Raw genomic sequence first — 20,251 nt, forward strand, 5'->3', positions numbered from 1 at the left:
TAGACGGCAGCATGGCACGATCTGCTTCGAAGAAGTTCCTGTCTTTATCCATAGTAAAAATAATGGAGCTCATAAGGAAATACCTTGAATCAAGACTCAAGGTTTTATTCGGTTTTATTTCGATATCATTTCTTCTAATCAAGATACAATACAAAGAGGTACTTCATTTGGACCTAAATTAAACCCGCCACATTGATATTCCTACGCATTGCCAAAGGCCATGATAAAGAGAGATAGGACTGATAAACAATGCAAAGAGCTTGGTTTAACAATTTCGTATCAATAATAGAGAAGTGGCCAAAAGTCTAAATAGACAGCCAAAGAGCACAAGAAAATATATCATTATGCATACATACGAAGTTATGAACTAAATCCGCAAAAACAAAATGTTTGCTTCTCAAAAATCTGTCAAAGGTACTGACTTTCTATTTTACAGTGACAAAACACGGAATTTAATGAAACCAACTCGGAAGCTACTGAAATTGCCTATTACATGAACAGGGTATACTCTAACTGAAACCTAATTATATACATTCACAATATCAGCACTAATTCACTCCATAAGTATGTGAGGCTAAATTTTAAATTAGGGCATCATCCTATACATCGTCCATGTTCTGATCATTGTCATGATCACCATCATAATACTCATCATCCCTCTGGATCATCTTATCCTGTGTGTGCTCTGAAAACATGATTTAACAGATAAAATAAGAACCGCAGAATAAGATTACAAGTCGTCAGATCAAGTACAAATGGGTGTGTAGTGTAATAAATTGTTTTGTGAGACTTACGACTAATGCGTTCATCAGGATTCTCATCTTCATCAAAGTCAGGAATATAAAAATCAGGGGGGACCTGCAATGAAACTAAATCTGATCAGCTCACCTTTGCCAGAATTGATGTATTGTTCAGATAGCAGCCAATTTCTTAAGCAAAACACAATGCTATCCAACATTCCAACATGACTATTGACACATTGTAACCCTCCATCATGAGCAAAAAGATGTGTAACATAATTTTATTACAGAATTTTGCATCAACCCAATGTGCACACAACTGAAAGACACTTACAAAGTAAATGCATATTCCACGGATAAAATTTCTAGCAACACATTTGTAAACATGCAAGCAACTTCAATTAATAACCTAAGTAGTAACTACATTTAAAGTAGAAACATCATAAAAGTATTCTTCCTACTGACCTCTTGCATCTGTACACTTGGTGCATGTTGGATACACCGAAGATTTTCGAGAACTTGCATCTTGATTGTTGTCAAGTATGATTTACTGTTCAAGTTCTCCTGGTCAATGAAACCAAACAAAAACACATTAATAAAGTATTGTCTATTACCTTTATTAATTAGAAAACAAGTCCACCAGACTAAAAAATTATCAAGCCTATTTATTGTGATTTATAGTCTACATGGACTTGGGACCTCGGGTACCCATGTCTGACACGTGTACTCGTCCAAACTTTCTTCTCGGCTATTTTGTGAAAAACTTCCATGATTTCCAAGTGTCATACCCATATCCAAATGTCGAGGATTCGACACGGGTAATTGAGGTGAAATGACGAATCCATGTAACATAGATCATAGTTATCCTTCTCAATGTACATACTCAAAATGTTAACATTCTAACAAATTACATAATAATATTTACAGATATTAATCGTCGAACTTGTGCGTTGTCAAATATGATAATAAAAACGGAGGAAGTAGGTCACATTTGATTAGAGGTCATTCTTAAAGAATACAGTTAAAACACAAAAATGATTAGAGGTCATTCTTATTTTTTTACTTCACCATGACACATTATAATTAAGGAGAATACTACCTCCATTACATATTATGTGCAACTTTTGGGTATTATTTGTGAGAAAAAATAAAAAAATAAAAAAATAAAAAATAAAAAATCCAAAGTTGCACATAATTAATATGTAATAGAGGTAGTATGAAAGTTTGAAGTTTAACAAAAATAAATATATCAAGAGACAGCCTGCTGTTTTGAAACTGTACAAAAATATGAATAAGGCCTATGATTCAGAATGAAGATTATATTACTATACGAGACAAAAGTTAAGAGCAAAAACCATACTATGTGTCCATTTGGAATCCTCAATGAATAATCTGGTCCAAAGTATTTGATATACTCATTCTCTGGAATCTCTGTATGAGGGAAAAATAAACATGCAGCACAACAATGAAAGGCATCAAGACATATAGATGACTGGAAAAGAAAAATAACTGGAAGTCAGCAGCTAGGAAGAATACCATTTGGTAAATCTGTATCTAAAAGAACTCCTGTTTCAACAGTCCAGCATCGAGCAACATTCTCCTTTGTGTAGCCACCTCCTCCAGTAACCTGATAACAAGATCTGTCAGGACAATGTAGTTCATATAAGCAACATAACCACCAAAACATATAATTTCCCTGAAACCTACCAGCAAGGGAAGATTAAATTTCTTCACAAACCTAACGCACTCTGCATGCCCTGTTATTTGTAACATCATCAACACAACTATTATTACTTAGTCTTCCAAAAATCTACAATGCACTTATATGCCGACAAAATTACCAGAAAGTAATAAGACAATATGATCAAATAACATAAACCAGCACCATCGATAGAGAGGTTGAAGCAGCCTAATCTGTCACCAGCAAGTGAATCTGCACCACATTGCAGAACAATCACTCCAGGCTGATAAAATTCAACAACCTTGGAAATGATCTGCAACATTGAAATAAAAGACAAGAATTTAACATTGCTTGTGGTGCAACATATCTTACAGTTTGTATTAGCTTGGTGGCCTCTGAAATATAACATACCGTCTTGAACAGCCTAGTAAAGCTAGTGTCATCAATACCATCCTTGAGAGGTACATTTATGGCATAGTATTTCCCTTCCCTTTCCCCATTTTCCTACATGAAAAATGACAACAAATCAATATCAAAGAAAAGTTTTCCTGATTAAATTACAATGTAAAAACCTTTTTACATCTATTTGAGCTGCTTATAGAAATACCAAATAGCAAAAAAATCTGGCCAACCAACACACAGTCTAGGGTAAAAAAACACCAGTAATACCAGAGAACAAAGCAATCAATTTCATATGTAATAAGACAAAAGGTGACTAAAGATCCAACCTTGACATCTCCTGTTCCTGGAAAGAAGAGATCTCCAAATTTATGGAAACTGACAGTCATCACCCTGGAACAAAAGGCATGGAAGAACTGAGATGCAGAGTAAACTATGCAAGCACCAAACATATTTAGTTTTACCATATAGATCCCTAATTAAACTTGTTACTCCAGAATCCAGATGGCATGTTAAATTGTTAAAATCCCACTAAAATACAATTATATACTTCCAATATGCATTTTTATCCCAACATCAGTTAACATTCGACAATAAAATACCTAGCAACATCTCACCTTGAGCTAACAATATAATCGTGAAAAAATTCTATATGTTCAAATTCGCAGCATGATGCCAAATGGATTTTCAACTCTAAAGAAGTGGCATACCTATCAGTGAAATAGAATGCCTCTTCAACACCATCCCCATGATGCACATCAATATCAATGTACAGAACACGGGCATGGTACTTTAAAAGCTCTAAAATCCCCAAAACCAAGTCATTGATGTAACAAAATCCAGACGCCTCACATTTTTTTGCATGATGCAATCCCCCCGCCCAGTTTATAGCAATGTCACAAAGGTGATTATTCAACCTACGAGCAGCATCTGCCAGGAATTAACACAATCATTAGGATAAAATAACACAAATCAAATTGTTTAGAAAAAGGTCCTGAAACTACCAATGGTTCCGCCGGCATAAATTTGGCAAAACTCAAACAAATTGTCGAAGACAGGACAATCTTCTCCAAGATTATCTGAAAGAAAGGGAAATCTTTTGTCAGCCAGCTCACACATGCAAATAAAAGGGGAATTTGTCATATGCCAATAATAGACCAAAAGGCATATCAGAAGACCAAATAAAGGAAATTAAATAGAAGGGTAGAAAAGAGGGCAAAAATTTTGAGTTGAATTGAGTAAAAAGAAAAGTGTGGATGACAGATGGAGCGTATCATAAATAAACCCAAGTTTGCTTCATGAAAAATTAATTAATGAGATGACATCACAAGAGAATAAGGACACCTAGGACTAAATAAAACATGCAAAAGATGTAACTTACCTACCAATTTATCAGATCAAAATAGAATTAAACATGTAAAATCAGTTTTCTTTTTTTCTTTTTTTTTTCAAAAAGATTACCATTTATGCTGGTAAAAACAACAAATAATTGAGTACTTCAAATCCTTCTCTCAATATTTTTGAAACACTGAAGTGGCAATAAGAAGAAAAAGAGGAAGTAAGCTCAAAAGTATAGAAACAACTCAATAGATGGTTCAAATGGAGGAATTTGCAGCAAAAGAAATCATAGAGTACGAAGTGCTCAAAATTGACTTGACTTTGCAAAAAGGCTTAATGAGTGCAGCTAGAATTACTAATATTAATGAAAGCTCCTCCTAACAGCGTAGCAGAAATCGGAAGTTTTCGACAAAAGTGTGAGCATTTATGCAAGCTGTGAGGCAAAAGTAATTATTTCAAACAACAGTAATCCCACATAAGAACCTATTCTTCTAGCATACAGCTTATTTTGTAAATAAGGCACTAAGACGCTAATGCAATAAGACCAATGCCAAAAAGTCCGTCTAACAGCACTCTCTCGAAAGAGTTCTGAATGTTCCAGACTGGCCATTCCCTATTGCAATAAGGCTAAAGCCAAAATGTGCGTCTAATACCATTCTCTTGAATAAGTTCTCCAGATTGGCCACCCCCATCATTTTCCCTAAAGATCATATTTATATCTAATGACATAATGCCACAAAAATTTTGCAACCCTCCGGGACATCATGTAAGCAAACCCTTAGAGTTAAGTGTATACAGTTATACACTAAGTCAAAATTCATTAAATGGTCACCTATCATTACCATACCCTAAGGAGGGAAGATACCTTATCAACCTCCAGAGATTTTTAATTTTTAACTAAAAAGGATTATATGAGAATCACTAGAGAAAAAACAAAAAAGAGAGGGAGTACAAACAACGAGATATACATATAACCAAACCCTTAAAATTTAGTTTATAAACTAAGTCCAAGCTCATTAAATGGTCCTTGGTCCTTACCATACCCTGAAGAGAAAAGTCGAAAAGATACCAAAATCTTAATCAACCTCCAAAGTTGTAAAGGAAGATATCCTCTCCAAAGGGTAACCCATGTACGTTGAAGACCAACCCTTGATCTTTATTTCTTAAATATGAATACTTTAGTAAGAAAAGACTAGGATCCTCACAAGTTTCCCAAAAATTAACAATTTCTTATTCAAGATTCCATTATTCCCAAGAATAAACATGGGACACAGGCCTTTGACAGCTTTGCCACTTTGACCCTGGAACTTATAAGCCATTACCTCAGCTATTTACAGAACATTAGCCCAGTATTATTAAGAGAATCCTGTGCAACTTCATTAGCCTCTTTACACATTACATGAAAGGACAATACCACCCAAACATTCCATTGAAGTAGCAAAATAGTACCATTTTTAAAATTTTAGCTATTTCTAGTTTCCTCTAGTTTCCTACCATCAAAATATATCCAATTAACTTTAAGCAAATCCAAGAATTAAGTTCCTGACATTGGAGATTCCCTAAGCTTCTCCCAGTGTAGGTCATCATCAGTAAAGCATCCACACAACAAAGAATCATTAATTTCAGGACTAGAATCAGACCCACCATCTATGTTACTCCAACTCTTAATTAGTATGACACATCATTTTCGGAAAAAAATTTACATAAAACGGCAATGACATTTGCGGACACATACCCAAGTGAGACACTTCTAGAAGAGTATGAGCAACATAGCTCACCATCATTAACATAGTTATCAAAAAGACTAACTTGAATTTAATACTAATAGCCACTTCTATCGACTAGAATATTCATGTTCCTTAACAAAAACAAAGACGAAAACCTATGCTCAGCCGAGAGAATAGAGTACTATAACTTTACCCTTATACCTTATGAATAGACAAGACCCTTTTACCTCATGATACGATAACTTTACCCTTATCATTGACTACATGAATTAAAAACCCTTGAATTGCGTTACTTATGGACTCAGTAATGGTGCGGCCATTGCACGTCAAGTCAAGTACCTCCACTCACTAGATCACACAAATTGCTTAAGCACCAATGTCTCTGCTGCCTCACGTAGTATCTCAAAAGCCTTCTTTACAACTCTATATCTGATTAAACCCTAGCTACCCAAAAGATTCTCCATCAAGTCTTAAATCTAGAAAACACTCACTCAACTTAAAAGTTAAGGAATGGTTCGTAGTTACAAACATCTATTTAAATACCTAATCGGCTAATCCATTAGATTGAGAACTCGCCATCCTTACCACCATTAGCCATCACATCACCCAACACCCTATCAAGCGCCACCTAAAATCCACCCTCACATCAGCCGTCCTCTCCTAGAACAACAATCGAAACCCTATTCTCTCTTGACAGCAACCCTAATTCCAAAAATCCCCATTTTAAGTACCAAAAAGCTTCAACTCTAGTACTCTACCAATTTACTCCCCTTATTAAAAAATTTAAATTAAAATCTTAAAAAAAAAAAAAAAAAAAAAAAAAAAAAAAAAAAAAAACAAAACAAAAACAAAAACAAAAAGAACCACGAGTTTCTTGAAACCATTGTGCCATTACCACATACCCCCCACCATCATAAAGCGTTTGCTAAGCTTCATTCCTTAATCCTTAGTCATAGCAAATCCACAATCATTTTAAGTTCTCAAATGACAGATCAAAAGATTCACATCTATCTATACGTAGGATAACCTCAAAGGTCTAACTAGAAGATAAAGGACATAGGTCAAAAAAGGTGGGCACAAGAATAGAATAAAATGAGAAATGAAAGCGACAATATGGAGAATTGTCTACTTGTGAGTTCTTAAAATGGCCTCTGCATCTAATACATAGTGCTAGAGCTACAAGTAAAAAAAAAAGTCAAAGGACAAGGGAAACATTGAATCAAACATTACTTGCACTTCAAGAGATCAAAATCAAAGAACGGTTTCACAATTATAAGGACAATTATAACACCCCTAAACCCCAGAAGGAAGACTATTGTATATACCGTCCCCTTAAGAACCTTATCGACTCCCTTGATAAAAAAAACATAAGAGGAAGAAGAAAGATGTATTCGATGTAGATAGAGAAATACAAGTGGGGAAACAAAATAATGAGGGAAATATTACCAATCATCTTGTTTATCAATCACAAATTGTCAGGCAAACTAATAACTTATAATAAGTATTGAAACTAAAGAATTCACAGTCTAAACACTGGTGGGATTCTAAATACAAATAGGAAATTGCAAGACTAATAGGTTCCACATTTCTAGTTGGACTAGTTATGGAAAAGTGTTAAGTTAATAATATCCCACATGCTTGTGATGGACTAGTGATGGACTAGTTATGGAAAAGCTGATATCCACAACTATAACTCCATGCCCAAAAAAAATATAGGTCCCAATATGATAGTTCAGTCCACAATATATTTCACATATCAAATTAAAATTCTTATAGTTCTTCCCCTAGAAGGTTCAAATGACAAAAAATTTAACCACTTTAAAGTAGACAATCACTTCTGTTTAAAAAGTATGTACCAAAGTTGTTAAGAAGACTCAAAACTTTAAGCAAAAAAATACGCCTACTAGCCCAGCTAAAAAAAATAAAATACACACAACCTCGTGATCTAGTGAACTAATTTATTGAAGAAAGGGTATGTAGTTGCTTGGAAAGGAAAGCACCCTACACACCATGGCACCACCTAATTGAAAAATTAAGGGATGCCACATTAGTAGTGCAATATATAAATCATGGGTCCAGCTATGTCCAGTACAAGGGAAACATGTACTGAGTAGTGAGAAGGCAGCTTACAAGCAAGTTCCAAATAGAGTATAAAGACGACAGCAACCCCCCCCCCATCTCTCTCTCTCTCTCTCTCGCTCCCTCTCTCTCTCTCCCTCTCCCTCTCCCTCTTCAACCAGGTTCCTATGCAAAAACAAAAAAACAAAAAAAAACAACAACAACAATTGGGAAATGTACTTTAACCTCAAGGAATATTCTATAAAGAGCATAGCAACTAATTGGCTCATAATTTCAATTTTCAATACGTTTCTATAGCGTGCAATTGCATAAAGGATTCCAACCATATATACTTTTAATTATCAACTTAACAACAGTGGAAAAAATACATGAGGATCAGCAAACCAAGAAACTTAACTTTTTTTTAAGACAAGGTGTTTACAACTTCAATTACATTTTTGCAACATTATAATGTCAATCTCATAACTATACTCCACAACCTCCTCACACATAACCAAATGCTCCTCACCTCTCAAGAGCATATACATAACCCAAAGTACGCTAATGCCTTAAAATATGATAGTTCATTATCCAACCCATTGGCATTATTTTATACATGAACACTATGTTTGGATAACAATAGGGAAGGGAAAATGAGTTGAGTTGAGGGAGAAGGTGAACTTCCATTTTCCTATCTCTCCATCAATAGAGAGATTTGGTTTATTAAAGGGCGGAGGAAAATGGAACCTACTAATTCCTTCCTCTTCTCTCCTTCCAAAAGATATTCAAACAAAAGATGACGTATCCTTCCTTCTCTCTTCTCTTCCTTTCCCTCCCTTTCTCTCTATCCAAACATAGTGGAACTTTCCTTGACTATGTTTCAACTGTTTCTTTCATTTTTCAGCATTATTAATGTTTACTATTGATGGAAAAGTACTTTACCTCTTTAAATACTATCTCTACCTCTTTTTAAGGTACACACGTTTCAAGGTTAGTACTAAAACTCTAACAAAAACACCCTTTAAAGGCAAACTGGCAAAGGGAGTATATAACAAAAAAAACAGGGAAAAGTACCAAAAACAATCATACTCAATTAAACAGACATTTTAAATCTAATGCACATAATGACACCCTCTTGTGGACAATTGAATATTTGATTGACTAAAAGGAAAAAAACCTACAGAAAAATGATTTCTCTATGCTAAAATGTAAATGTGGATTCAATTAGCCACTTTTTCATAGAGTTCCCAAAAAAAACATCACAAATCACATTCCTCAGCCAGTCAATTCTCCTACTCCGGCAGAGCGCTAGCAGTACATCAAATTAATAAATTAACCACAACAAACACATTATATACTTTCCAATGTCACACCAATAAACTCAAATATACAACAAAGCTCAACAAAAAAATACTTAAAAGCAAGCATACATTTGGCCATTTCAGTCATGAAGTGATGCTGTTTTTCAGGCGTAATTCGATGCAAAAACTCGACATAATCAGCCGAATGAAACTGCGCTAACTCTACCGGATACGCTTTATGAGGCCTCTGCACCGTACAAACTCCACAAAAACCACATATAATGAGCAAGAAAACACAGAAATTCCAAAAAACAAAATCAATAAACCCATAAAACTATACCACTTACATAAATTTCCATCTTTTTGTGAAGATCGTAGGACAGAACAAGGTGATGGGTCATACATAATCTGTGAGGCTTCATCGGATGATTCGGCCCAAAATATACACTCCCAACATCACCTACAAAACAATTGAAACGATTAATTACAACAAATGTATGAACTTTCGAAGGAAGAATTGGAGGAGAGAGAAAAATTAGGGTTTCAATCGGATAAAAAAGGGGGATTTGGAAAGATACCATCGTAGAAATAAGAGATTTTATCTTTGGAGCGCATGTTTGGAAAGTAGTTGGTGTAGCTGAAGAGATGAAGAGGCAACTACAGTAGCATATGTATCAGGTGGTATTCGCCATTGCAGGATAACTGGAGCAGCAGAAAATGGAGTGTGAGAAAAAGAGAGTTTTGGAGCGCGGGTAACAAAATACCACCCGATTCGTATGTAATCAAAATTTCAGATCGGATTTGCGTTCGGCAAAATATAGCCGTGAAAGTAGACCAAGGGTGTTTGACAATTAGATAATCCGGGTAAGAATTACTACCCTATTGGTATGTTCAAGGTGATCAAAAGTTTGGATCGGATCGAGTCGTGTCGGGCCATTACAACTAAAAGTAATGGGCTTGTTGGGTTAAAGTGGACTTTTTGAGTTACGGGTCGTGTTTTGGGTGTTTTTGTCCCTCGGGAGAGTTACGTCATGAAGTCTGATCCGGCTGAGTTGTACCTGCAAAACAACGGAGACTCCGGGTGGTAGGAGCTCCGCCTCCGACGATCAAGTTAGTAACTTGAAAGGGAACAAAGAGTACGGAAATTTAGGTGGAGATCTATTTGGATTCCAAGCTCAGGTGCTTCTCTGATGTGAGAGAATGTAGGTGTAATAAATGATTGAATGTGTCCCCAAAATGAGGAAATATCTCCCTATTTATAGGATCATTGGAGAACGTGCCCCTATCTAGGTCACTTGACCTAAATTTCAGTGGGTTGCGCCGTAAAACAGTGCTTCTTGGGATTTGGGCCCTTGAAGGCCGCCATTTAAGAGATGTATCTAAGGGCGCCACGTGTCAAGAGGATATTAAGCCACATGGGCCATCCCGAACTCGACAAGTGGCCTCCTCTCATTGGTCCACGTGTCTAGGGTATTTTTACCCTAAACAGGTCGGGTTTGGGTTTTTATTTAATTAAAAATACTACCTTTTGTTTTATACTATTTGCAATAATTAGAAATTTTTCCTCTCTAATTAATGTCAAATCGTTACAAATAATATGAAACGAAGTATATTTTTAGGCCTGTCTAAACCTGCAAATTTTAATATGGTCCCACGACCAGCCATAGTTGCCTCATCATGACGTATCCCCAACAAATATGAACATTTATTATATTAGGATAAAAAAATGAATGTTTAGTAAATGAACATATTTGAAGTAACATTGAAAACTACAAAAGCATATGAAATTTGTGGTAAATATTTTGTTATATAACAATTAACACTTTTTTCTCAAAATGAAGAATGAATTCCAAAGCAAAAGAAAACAATTATCTAAAACTTGAAATTAACATTGCAATATATAAAAATGAACATTTATAATATAAGAGCCAAATAAATTGACTTTGAAACTAAAAAGAAAAAAAATTGTACATCTAATATTATATACTTAACATTTTAGTTGTAAATAAAAATGAATATATAATATTGTTGCTTATTCATCAATAATTTTTTAAGCTTCATGTGAAATATCTTGTTTTGTTGAATTATCTTGAATGGATGTCCATCGGTCGAACTACATGATTTAGTATTAATTAAATTAATCAACAATATGTTTTTTTTTTAATAATGAACAAAAAGCTTTATTCAAAAAATAATAATTATAATGAACAAAATGCTAATGTCTAACATTATCCTTAACTATAAAAACAAACATTTTACACAAGTGAACAAACACAAAATAGTGTATAATTAAATAGAAAAATGAACATTATTGTATAAGAATAGATATCATACGACATGAAAATGAACAATTTTCTATAAGAACAAATAACATAATGCATGAAAATAAACATTAAATTATTGAAAAATACAAAAACATTCGTGATACAAATGAACATCTAATTTCAGATTTTTGAAAGTTGAAATAAATAAGATTTTTTTTTTAATTAACGCGATATACAAATAAACATATAGATTTATGATTATGAACATTTTGCTAATATTAACTTGAACATCACAATATGAAGTATACAGAATGAACTTACATTGATTTTTTAATGAACAAAATTGTACGTAAAATATGCTCAGTTAGAAAATGTTTATTTTCGTCATAGTAAATGTTCATTTCTCAACGAGAGACCATCTAGAGTTAGCTGATCTCGGACCAGCTAATACCTGCTAGTCCAAACCCGTCCTATTTTTAGGCCAAATCGGGCCAGACAATAGTTATTTTGTTTTATCACCCCTCGTAAATTAGTAACCAGTTGTTATGGATTTTACATAGTATACCCTCTGTTTTTTTTTTTTTTTCCAATACTACTTCAAATAAATTTCAAATTGTTTTAGGATCACAAAATTAATTTTTCTTCCAAAGGGAAGATAAAATTTTATTTTACCACAAATAATTACAAGCATGATTTCACTACCACTTAATGAATTCTTTCCCCTAATTTTTTTTTGTAGGAAATTAGTCCTTTAATTTATCATAGTAATAGAGATTATATTCATCTATTTTCTTCTTTCTTCTCCAATATTTTTATTTTTTTTTATTTTTTTGAGGGAAAGATATTAAGGGTTTTTGATCACTACTACTAGCTTAGGACCCGTGCCATGCACGATAATTAAAAAAAAACATGTAAAAGTATCATCGACAAAATACAACTTTAACATAGGTTGAGTTTTATTTCTTCTTATTTTGATATAAAATTAAACATGGAAGATAACAAAAGAGTTGATTAGACCATGAGTATATTAAAATTATGTAATACACCCAATGGGTAGGATAATAATCCCAATTTAATGATATTTGGTCAATCTTTTTTCCCCAACAAAATATAATAATATGATAATATTTATAAAAAAAAATTTAAATTGCATATATAAGATTAGGGTTTATAATAATTATAATGTTAAGATATATTGTTGTACTCCCTTCATTGTTCATTCCAATATGTTTTTTGTATATAGTATAATTAGGCGAGAAACCAATTAATTTTTTTTAAAAACAAAATTCCCATTTTATATTTAAAAAAAAGATTCTAATCAAGATATTAAGAGAAAAATTGCACCGGAACTTAAATTGTTGTGCATTTAATACACTTTGTAATAGTGGAAAACATAAATAAATTTCTAATCAAAATAGAATAGTGTTATTTTTGGCCAAGAAAGAAATAGAATGATGTTATATTTTTTTTTCCAAGAAATACATCCTATTATGTTATTAGTACTTAAGTAGGAAAATTTATAAAAAAAAAATATTGAAATTTCTCAATGAAAAATATTGCAAGAACAAAATCACAATAACAATAACAATAATAATAAATTCATCGGGGTTTTATTAAATATTGTTTCACAATTACCTTATTTAAAATAATTCATACTAATAATTGTAAAGAATAAAATATGATGTATTGTGCTCTTTAAAGATATGGCATATGGAGTAATATTTATAAGATACTAGCTTAGGTCCTGTGTCATGCACGGTAATCTACAATTATACTCTGTATATAGTTATAGCTTATTAATTGATAAATATTAATCATAAATTAGTTGATGAATAATATAAGTATGTGATATGTCGATTTTTTAGTTGTAGCTTCTAATACACAACTAAAACAAAAGTAGGCAAAAAATTTGAGCATTTATGATGTTGTAAAATAGGCCACAAAATTGTTTTAAGAATACAATTTTTATTGTATAGCTGTTCAAGTTTTTTAAGATGATTTGTGAATTATAAATATAATAATTACTACGTATTAATATGGAACATTTTTTTTTGTAAATAATTTGTTTCCTTAAACAATAGATTTTTTTTTTTATTAAAAAAAATAACTAATGACACACCAGAGATGACATGTGTCATTTAGTATATAGTTATTGATTGATGATTATTGATTGATTAATTGATGATACAATTAGCACTTTCTTGTAGAATAATAAACCTAGCATATCTAACTTATTCTAGAATTATCATAAGGGTATAATGGACATCTACTAAGGCCCTGTTTGAATCACCTTAATTTTGCTGAACTGAAATTATTTTTACTGAATTGAACTTATTTTTACCGAACTGAACTTAATTTTACTGAACTAAAATTATTTTTACTGAACTTAAATTAATTTTACTGAACTGAAATTATTTTTTACTGATTTTCTATTATAATTCTTCTTTAAGAAAACTGAATTTTATTGAACTGAACTTATTTTTACTGAACTGAAATTATTTTTGTTGAACTGAAATTAATTTTACTGAACTGAACTTATTTTTACTGAACTGAAATTATTTTTACTTAATATTGTTTTTTTTAAGGTGAATCAAATAGGGCCTAAATATATATTATATAACAAAAACTAAAATTGGAAAAAAAATTATTATTGATTAGTTGTGTTGAAAATGTTTTTAAAATAGTATACGTTATATTACATTAATGATGCATGTTAATCTCAATATAATTATAGACGACGTATGAATTTTTATTTATGAATTAATTCAGTTAAAAAAAAAACCCCAAAATACAATGTACTTCAAAAAAAAAAAAAAAAAAGCTAAGTAGATTTTTTTTTTAAAAAAAAAAAAAAACTTAAACATGCCATCATATATTGAATTGGCAATTTTTTTTATGATAGTTTGACATATGTCCAAAATGATCGACATAAACATGCCCTGTTTTAGTAATAGTTAATTGTTTTTTTGAAGGAAAAAAAAGTTATAAGTTGGTTAAATTTTTATGGAAGTACTTCGTATTAAATAGAAAACTAACTCAATTATTATTGTTTCATACCATTTAAAATCAACTCCATGAATAGATTTTTTTTTCCAATTAACCCCACTATTGTGCAACTATATATATATGGTAATTTAAATGTTAATATTGTATTGTTGGCTTCGTTATTTTATACTCTCCACCATATTCCGCTTTCTAAAATATAGCTTATTTTCCCTTAATTAAAAGGTCTCAAAATCTTGTGTAACTTTTTTTTTTTAAGTAAATAGAATATGAAATAAAAAGAAATACAATTATTATAAAGATAATATATAAGATTAAGAAAAATATTATTGTATTTGTATTATACTAATATTCCAAAAATAAAAATTTTTAGCTAAAAAGGGTGGGGAGTTTTGGAGGGAAAATACAACACTAGGAAGTGACACGTGTCATTCCTGGTGTCTGTTTTAGTATTATGTTAATTGATGATTGTTAGAGTGATAGATTTGGAAAATATTTTTTTACAAATTAAAAAAGTAGGTGAATTAAAAATATCATAATTATATGATTTGGTGTATATTTTGTGTATAAATTATAGTAGGTAACATGAGATAGATTAAGAAATTAAAAAAAAAAAAAAAACAGGAAAGGGGGGAATTTTGGAGGGAAAATACAGCACTGAAAAATAACGCTTGTCATTCCTGGTGTCTATTTTAGTATTATGTTATTGATGATTGATGATTGATGATTGATGATTGATGATTATTAATTGATTAACAAATTCCTATCGTTGATAAAATATTCGAACTCCTAAAGTTGATCACCTCTACAAATTCCGTCCCTTAATTCGTACGGAGTCTACGGACTAGTACAGTAGTACTACCATTAGGCATTAACGCCATTACGCCAAAACGTGAAAAAATTCCTAAGAATCCTAATTTGTATAGAAACTCACGGCTCAAGAATCCAAAACGTGTCTTTCAAAAAAAAAAATAAAAAAATCAAAACGTGAAAAAATTCCTAAGAATCCTAACAGAAACGACAATGTGTTTGAACGAATCTGATTTTGAAATTTCCCGCGAAATTCTTGACGAATTTGTGCGCGTTGCCATTGAAGCCGCCGATGCTGCCGGAATTGTGGTGAAGAACTTCTTTGGGAAACCTCAATCCATTCAAACCTTTGATAAGTGTGACGAAGGTATGATTCTTTGATTTGAATTTTGCGCTTTAATTTCCAGTTTTAGTTGATCAATTCGTTGATTTTTTTTTTTTTGGTTAAAAATTTGGTTGATTTTGTTGCTATTAGATGGATGTATTGCTGAGCAAACCACTACTGCTGATCTAGCTGCTGAGGATGCTTTAATTTCTGTGATTTTACAGAATTTTCCTGATCATTTGATGTAAGTGATCGATGTTAAACCTTGTTTTTGGAAATTGATTGAATTAATTTGTTGAGCAGAAATTTGAAAATTTGATTATAAATTTTTAGTTTTGGCGAGGAGAGGGGTTGGTTTCCGGAGGAGAGGGATGCTGATTATGTTTGGGTTTTAGACCCGATTGACGGGACTACAAGCTTCAAAAACGGTAAGATAATCTTTGCCTCACTATAATACTCTTTCTTTTTCGAGTTTTATCGTTCTTTGAATTGATTGTTTCTGCTTGCTTTTTATAGGAGTTCCTTTGTTTGGCACGCTCATCGCCCTTTTGTATAAGAGTAAGCCGGTATGACTCGTTCGCTCTCTAGTTATGGCTAGTATCCATGCTTTTTTGTGTTTTGTGCACAATGAATTGTTAGTAGAATTGTAAATGCATCATATTGTATGTTTATGAAGTATTTTGTGCACAATGGACTTGTTAGTAGGATTGTAGATGCATCATATGTACTGTATGTTTTAGATGTCTGGAGTTGTTTAATTTATCACTCAACTGGTTGATGATATCTTTTATCTGTGAAAATTTCCAGGTTTTGGGAATCATTGACCAGCCAATACTGCGCAGAAGATGGGTTGGAGTGCAGGGAAGGAAAACTACAATGGATGGTTTGCCTGTACAGACCCGCCCTTGTCAGCATCTTTCACGAGCAACACTGTGAGTATACATCTGCACAATCACAACTCCTTCACTGATTATACTCTCTTTGTTTAAATTTTATTTATTTTTTGATAGAGAGAAAATATTATGAACTTAAAAGCCCCAGCTGCCTTTGCCTATAATGACGCCAATAAATTTACTTTTATTCATTAACAATCATAGGAAGACTCAACTCCATTACAAATTCTACCATTTCATTCCAGCCAAATTGTCTGAGTGTAATTAACATATTTTGATAGGATCTGATATAATTTAAGCCTTGTGTTCAGCTGCTTATGTATTCATTTGGAACTTCCTCATCATCAAAACTGATATTCTGATCAAATTGTTTCCTGTTAAATAGTTTGTGGCATTTTCTTCAAGACTGGCAATATTTTGAACCAGTCCATGATCTGTTTCAATGCTTGAAAATTTCATATCTTTATCTTTGCTTAGAGAAGTTGTTCTCGCTTCAATTGTATATGTGAGCTAGAATACACAACCATCCAACTTTGGCCTTTGTATCTGGCTATTTTCCATCTCCGAACTGTGCTATTGGAGTGTTTGTAAAGATTCTTGCACAACTCTTTCATCTGAGGTTTTTTCCAAATGAAATTGAAGCCGTCCTTTGGCTAACATCATAAGTTTTTTATAGTGATAATTTGCTAACAATAATCACCATTTGATCCCTCTACGATGCTTTTAAATTAATTGGAATAATTCTGCCCATCAAACTGCTTTTTGAAACTGTTTCTGATGTGTGCCTTGAACCCGCTCTAACTATGAATTATCAGGAATTTTTCTTCTTAATCTAACATATAATATGATGATAAAGGTTGGTTATGTTTACCTCAGTGACTGTGAGTCAATTTTTTTTTTTTTTTTTCTTTCAAGGAATAAGAAAATACTGAGCGTGTGAGCCATGATAGGTCAATGTTTCAATATTGTTATGCCACCTTGCTTCTTTCCCCTCTTGATCAGTCGTGGATCATTTCATACGAATGGACTATCTCATAAACACTAGCTAGTGATCTTTAAATATTTACTATAAAGACATATTGAGATTTGAGAACAGAAATTCCTGACCTCAATCTTGCTTGCTTTCTAGTATTTGGCTGTTCCTTTATGAAATCTAAAAGACTAAATTGAATGTGAATAGAATGTTACTTAACAATTACCATAAATTCTGGAAAATAATACTATGATGATGATGAAAGATATATAGTTTGTTGACTGTATGTTCTCTTAAGTTTTGGAATGAATCTCCCTTTTGCCCTTATTTTTTTAGTAGGGCAATTTTTTTGTTTTGTATTCTGTGGGAAGTAGCCTTTATACTTCGTATATTCTTGTTTAATTTCTTGATCCGTTGTTTGATATGAGAAACCTTGTCTCATATTTCGAAGTTTTCAGATCTCTAGAACTTGGTGATGTTTTAACTTATATTCTTATATGTATGATTTGCTTAATCCTCTTTTTCTTTTTTGATTTTTTACTTACTTCCGCCTTTTGAATTTGTTTTTTTCAGATATGCATCTAGCCCACTGCATTTTAGTGATGAAGAACGAGAGTACTTCCTACGTGTCACAGAAAAGGTGTGTAGTATTCATGGTTTGATCTTATCATTAAGATATCAATAACATTTCCATAATTAGTTAATTTAGTTGTGGTCACTAGAATCTCCGAAGTAATTTGGATCTCCTGAACACAAATGTATAAATATAAGAAGAGGGTGAATAAAGGTCACAATGCTTGAATTGAAGAAATATCTTTTATGGTTATTTGAGTTTTTTTGAACTTTGATTGAAAGGGCCTAAAGTAGTAAAGTTACAGGCAATTTCACAGGAAGTCGGTAATTCTTCATGAGTATGGTGATTTTGCAACTCTTTTTGGTTCCTTCAACCTGTTTTTTGTTATCCTGCTTCCAGTATTACATATCAACGTTTTAAGATAATCATACTTTCCTGAACACTTTGTATGGTTTTGTAAACTGAGAAGCTTAATCTGTTTATCAATTAATTTTATGTAAACCAACCTTGCCAGTTTGTTTTTTTCTGTTAGATGTTCGTTTAATCTGTTGATGTGAGATAAAACCTATTTCTGCCCTGAAAATGTTAATATTTTCTTCTTTTATGCAGGTTCAAGAACCAATATATGGTGCTGAGTGCTTTACTTATGGACTCTTAGCTTCTGGATTTATCGATGTCATTGTCCAGTCTTTTCTTGGTGTGAGTGATATCCTCTTTCTATGGACCCATCCCTCTCTCTATGTGATCTATATATCATAAAATGTATTGGTATTATGTGTTGCAGGTCCAACTTAATCTTGCTAATATCTTAATGATTTTTTCTGCAGCCATATGATTTTCTTGCTTTTATACCAATCATAGAAGGTGCTGGAGGTATTATAACTGATTGGGCTGGTCAGAAACTAAGGTGGCAAGCTTCTCCAATGTCCATAGGTAATTTACTGCAAAAATTTCTTTTATTTTATGTGTAAAAGTTCGTGTTTATAAAATTTTCTGGTTGTGAACACTCAACTTGTATTGTAGATAGACTTGTAGTTTAAAATTGAATTCCTTAATATCATAAGCCTATTGGTGTGGCAGGTCCAACTTATTATCGCATAATTGCTTCCGGAGATGCCCAGGTCCACCAGGATGCTTTGGAATATCTTACAATTGCATGAGTCAGAGCTTCAGTCTAATAGGATATGCATGTGTCAAAAATATAAGACTGTTGTTAACTACTTTCTCTGTTTGTAAATAATCGATACATTTTCCTTTTATGGAAGTTTACTAGCTATTGATTACTATATATTCATTTTTCGTAACTTTTCTCTAACTTTTTACTTGGTATTGAGAATAACTTGTCTTCTACAGGTCTCAACTCTTCCAATTTCATTTATATGCGAGCCTATTGGATATGTAATATACTGAACTAAAAGGACAATACCTGAATACCGCCATATTGTACAGTTTCAGTCTTTCTGTTACTTTTCTTGAGGGTCAAAATTCTGAGGTAGATTATATTGAAAGAGGACCATGTATTATGAGGTGCTTGAATGTCAAATTTATGGAGAAATCACAGAATATGCAGTGTGTATGCATTTGGTGTGCCTTTTCTTGTGCTTTTAACAGGAAAAGATGCCACCTTTTTCTTCTACCAGCATTGGAGAAATTACCAAGTCAACCAACATAATTGACTGGGTAACCGAAAAGGTCAGAAATAAGTATATTAGTGAGATTGTAGATTCCGTAATTAATTATAGTGTATTGAGTGCATCTATAGTGCTTGCACTTAGGTACACAGCATTTGAAGAATACCAAAGGCCAACCATGGTGGATGTTGCAATCGAGCTTTACAACATGATCAGAGCCTCTAGACCTATCCCTACCAAGTACCACCAGTAATGTTATCTGAATGTCCATGCTACAGCCTCTCTTTTTCTGTTTGTTACAATTGATCAATAGTGCATATGGCTTTGATTCATGGTTGTCTCATTTTTCTGTTCGGTGCTCATATTGTTGAATTAATTGTATTATGTAGATCTGTTGAAAGTTTCTTCCAAAATATCACTGAAAAGATACTTTTTATCAATCACTTGCAAAATGGCAAGTCAGTATACATACCCCTTTGCTTGTTCATCCTACTTGTATATCATTTAATTTGTTAAATGTAAGAGTATATCAGC

At 32.5% G+C, this 20,251-nt stretch overlaps 2 protein-coding genes across 2 annotated transcripts; one reads left to right on the forward strand and one right to left on the reverse strand.

Moving 5' to 3' along the window:
* Positions 1 to 323: 323 nt before the first annotated feature.
* LOC145584574 (histone deacetylase 9-like) lies at positions 324 to 10,021 on the reverse strand. The gene is made up of 14 exons (XM_081641392.1): positions 9,823 to 10,021; positions 9,592 to 9,704; positions 9,374 to 9,491; positions 3,825 to 3,899; positions 3,531 to 3,750; positions 3,150 to 3,213; positions 2,833 to 2,925; positions 2,626 to 2,734; positions 2,448 to 2,497; positions 2,277 to 2,367; positions 2,101 to 2,171; positions 1,206 to 1,304; positions 795 to 858; positions 324 to 685 (listed from the first exon to the last, which is right to left on the reverse strand). The coding sequence occupies exons 1-14, from the start codon at positions 9,857 to 9,859 to the stop codon at positions 600 to 602; spliced, it is 1,290 nt and encodes a 429-aa protein (XP_081497518.1). The 5' UTR covers positions 9,860 to 10,021; the 3' UTR covers positions 324 to 599.
* A 5,349-nt stretch (positions 10,022 to 15,370) lies between these two features.
* Positions 15,371 to 19,342, forward strand: LOC145584575 (bifunctional phosphatase IMPL2, chloroplastic-like). The gene is made up of 9 exons (XM_081641393.1): positions 15,371 to 15,688; positions 15,797 to 15,890; positions 15,980 to 16,074; positions 16,163 to 16,212; positions 16,454 to 16,578; positions 18,086 to 18,152; positions 18,696 to 18,785; positions 18,914 to 19,019; positions 19,167 to 19,342. The coding sequence occupies exons 1-9, from the start codon at positions 15,535 to 15,537 to the stop codon at positions 19,244 to 19,246; spliced, it is 861 nt and encodes a 286-aa protein (XP_081497519.1). The 5' UTR covers positions 15,371 to 15,534; the 3' UTR covers positions 19,247 to 19,342.
* Positions 19,343 to 20,251: the final 909 nt, after the last annotated feature.

This window comes from Chenopodium album, chromosome 16 (genome assembly GCF_948465745.1).
Source record: "Chenopodium album chromosome 16, dcCheAlbu1.1, whole genome shotgun sequence".
In the NCBI taxonomy this organism is placed as follows: Eukaryota; Viridiplantae; Streptophyta; class Magnoliopsida; order Caryophyllales; family Amaranthaceae; genus Chenopodium; species Chenopodium album.

Coding starts and splice junctions, on each gene's coding strand:
- LOC145584574 (XM_081641392.1), bottom strand. CDS start 9,859: ATGCGCTCCAAAGATAAAATCTCTTATTTCTACGATG. Junction 9,705..9,822: donor AATCTCTTATTTCTACGATG/GTATCTTTCCAA, acceptor ATTGTTTTGTAG/GTGATGTTGGGAGTGTATAT. Junction 2,926..3,149: donor CAGGAACAGGAGATGTCAAG/GTTGGATCTTTA, acceptor TTTTTCATGTAG/GAAAATGGGGAAAGGGAAGG.
- LOC145584575 (XM_081641393.1), top strand. CDS start 15,535: ATGTGTTTGAACGAATCTGATTTTGAAATTTCCCGCGAAATTCTTGAC. Junction 15,689..15,796: donor CTTTGATAAGTGTGACGAAG/GTATGATTCTTT, acceptor TGTTGCTATTAG/ATGGATGTATTGCTGAGCAA. Junction 16,213..16,453: donor TTTTGTATAAGAGTAAGCCG/GTATGACTCGTT, acceptor GAAAATTTCCAG/GTTTTGGGAATCATTGACCA.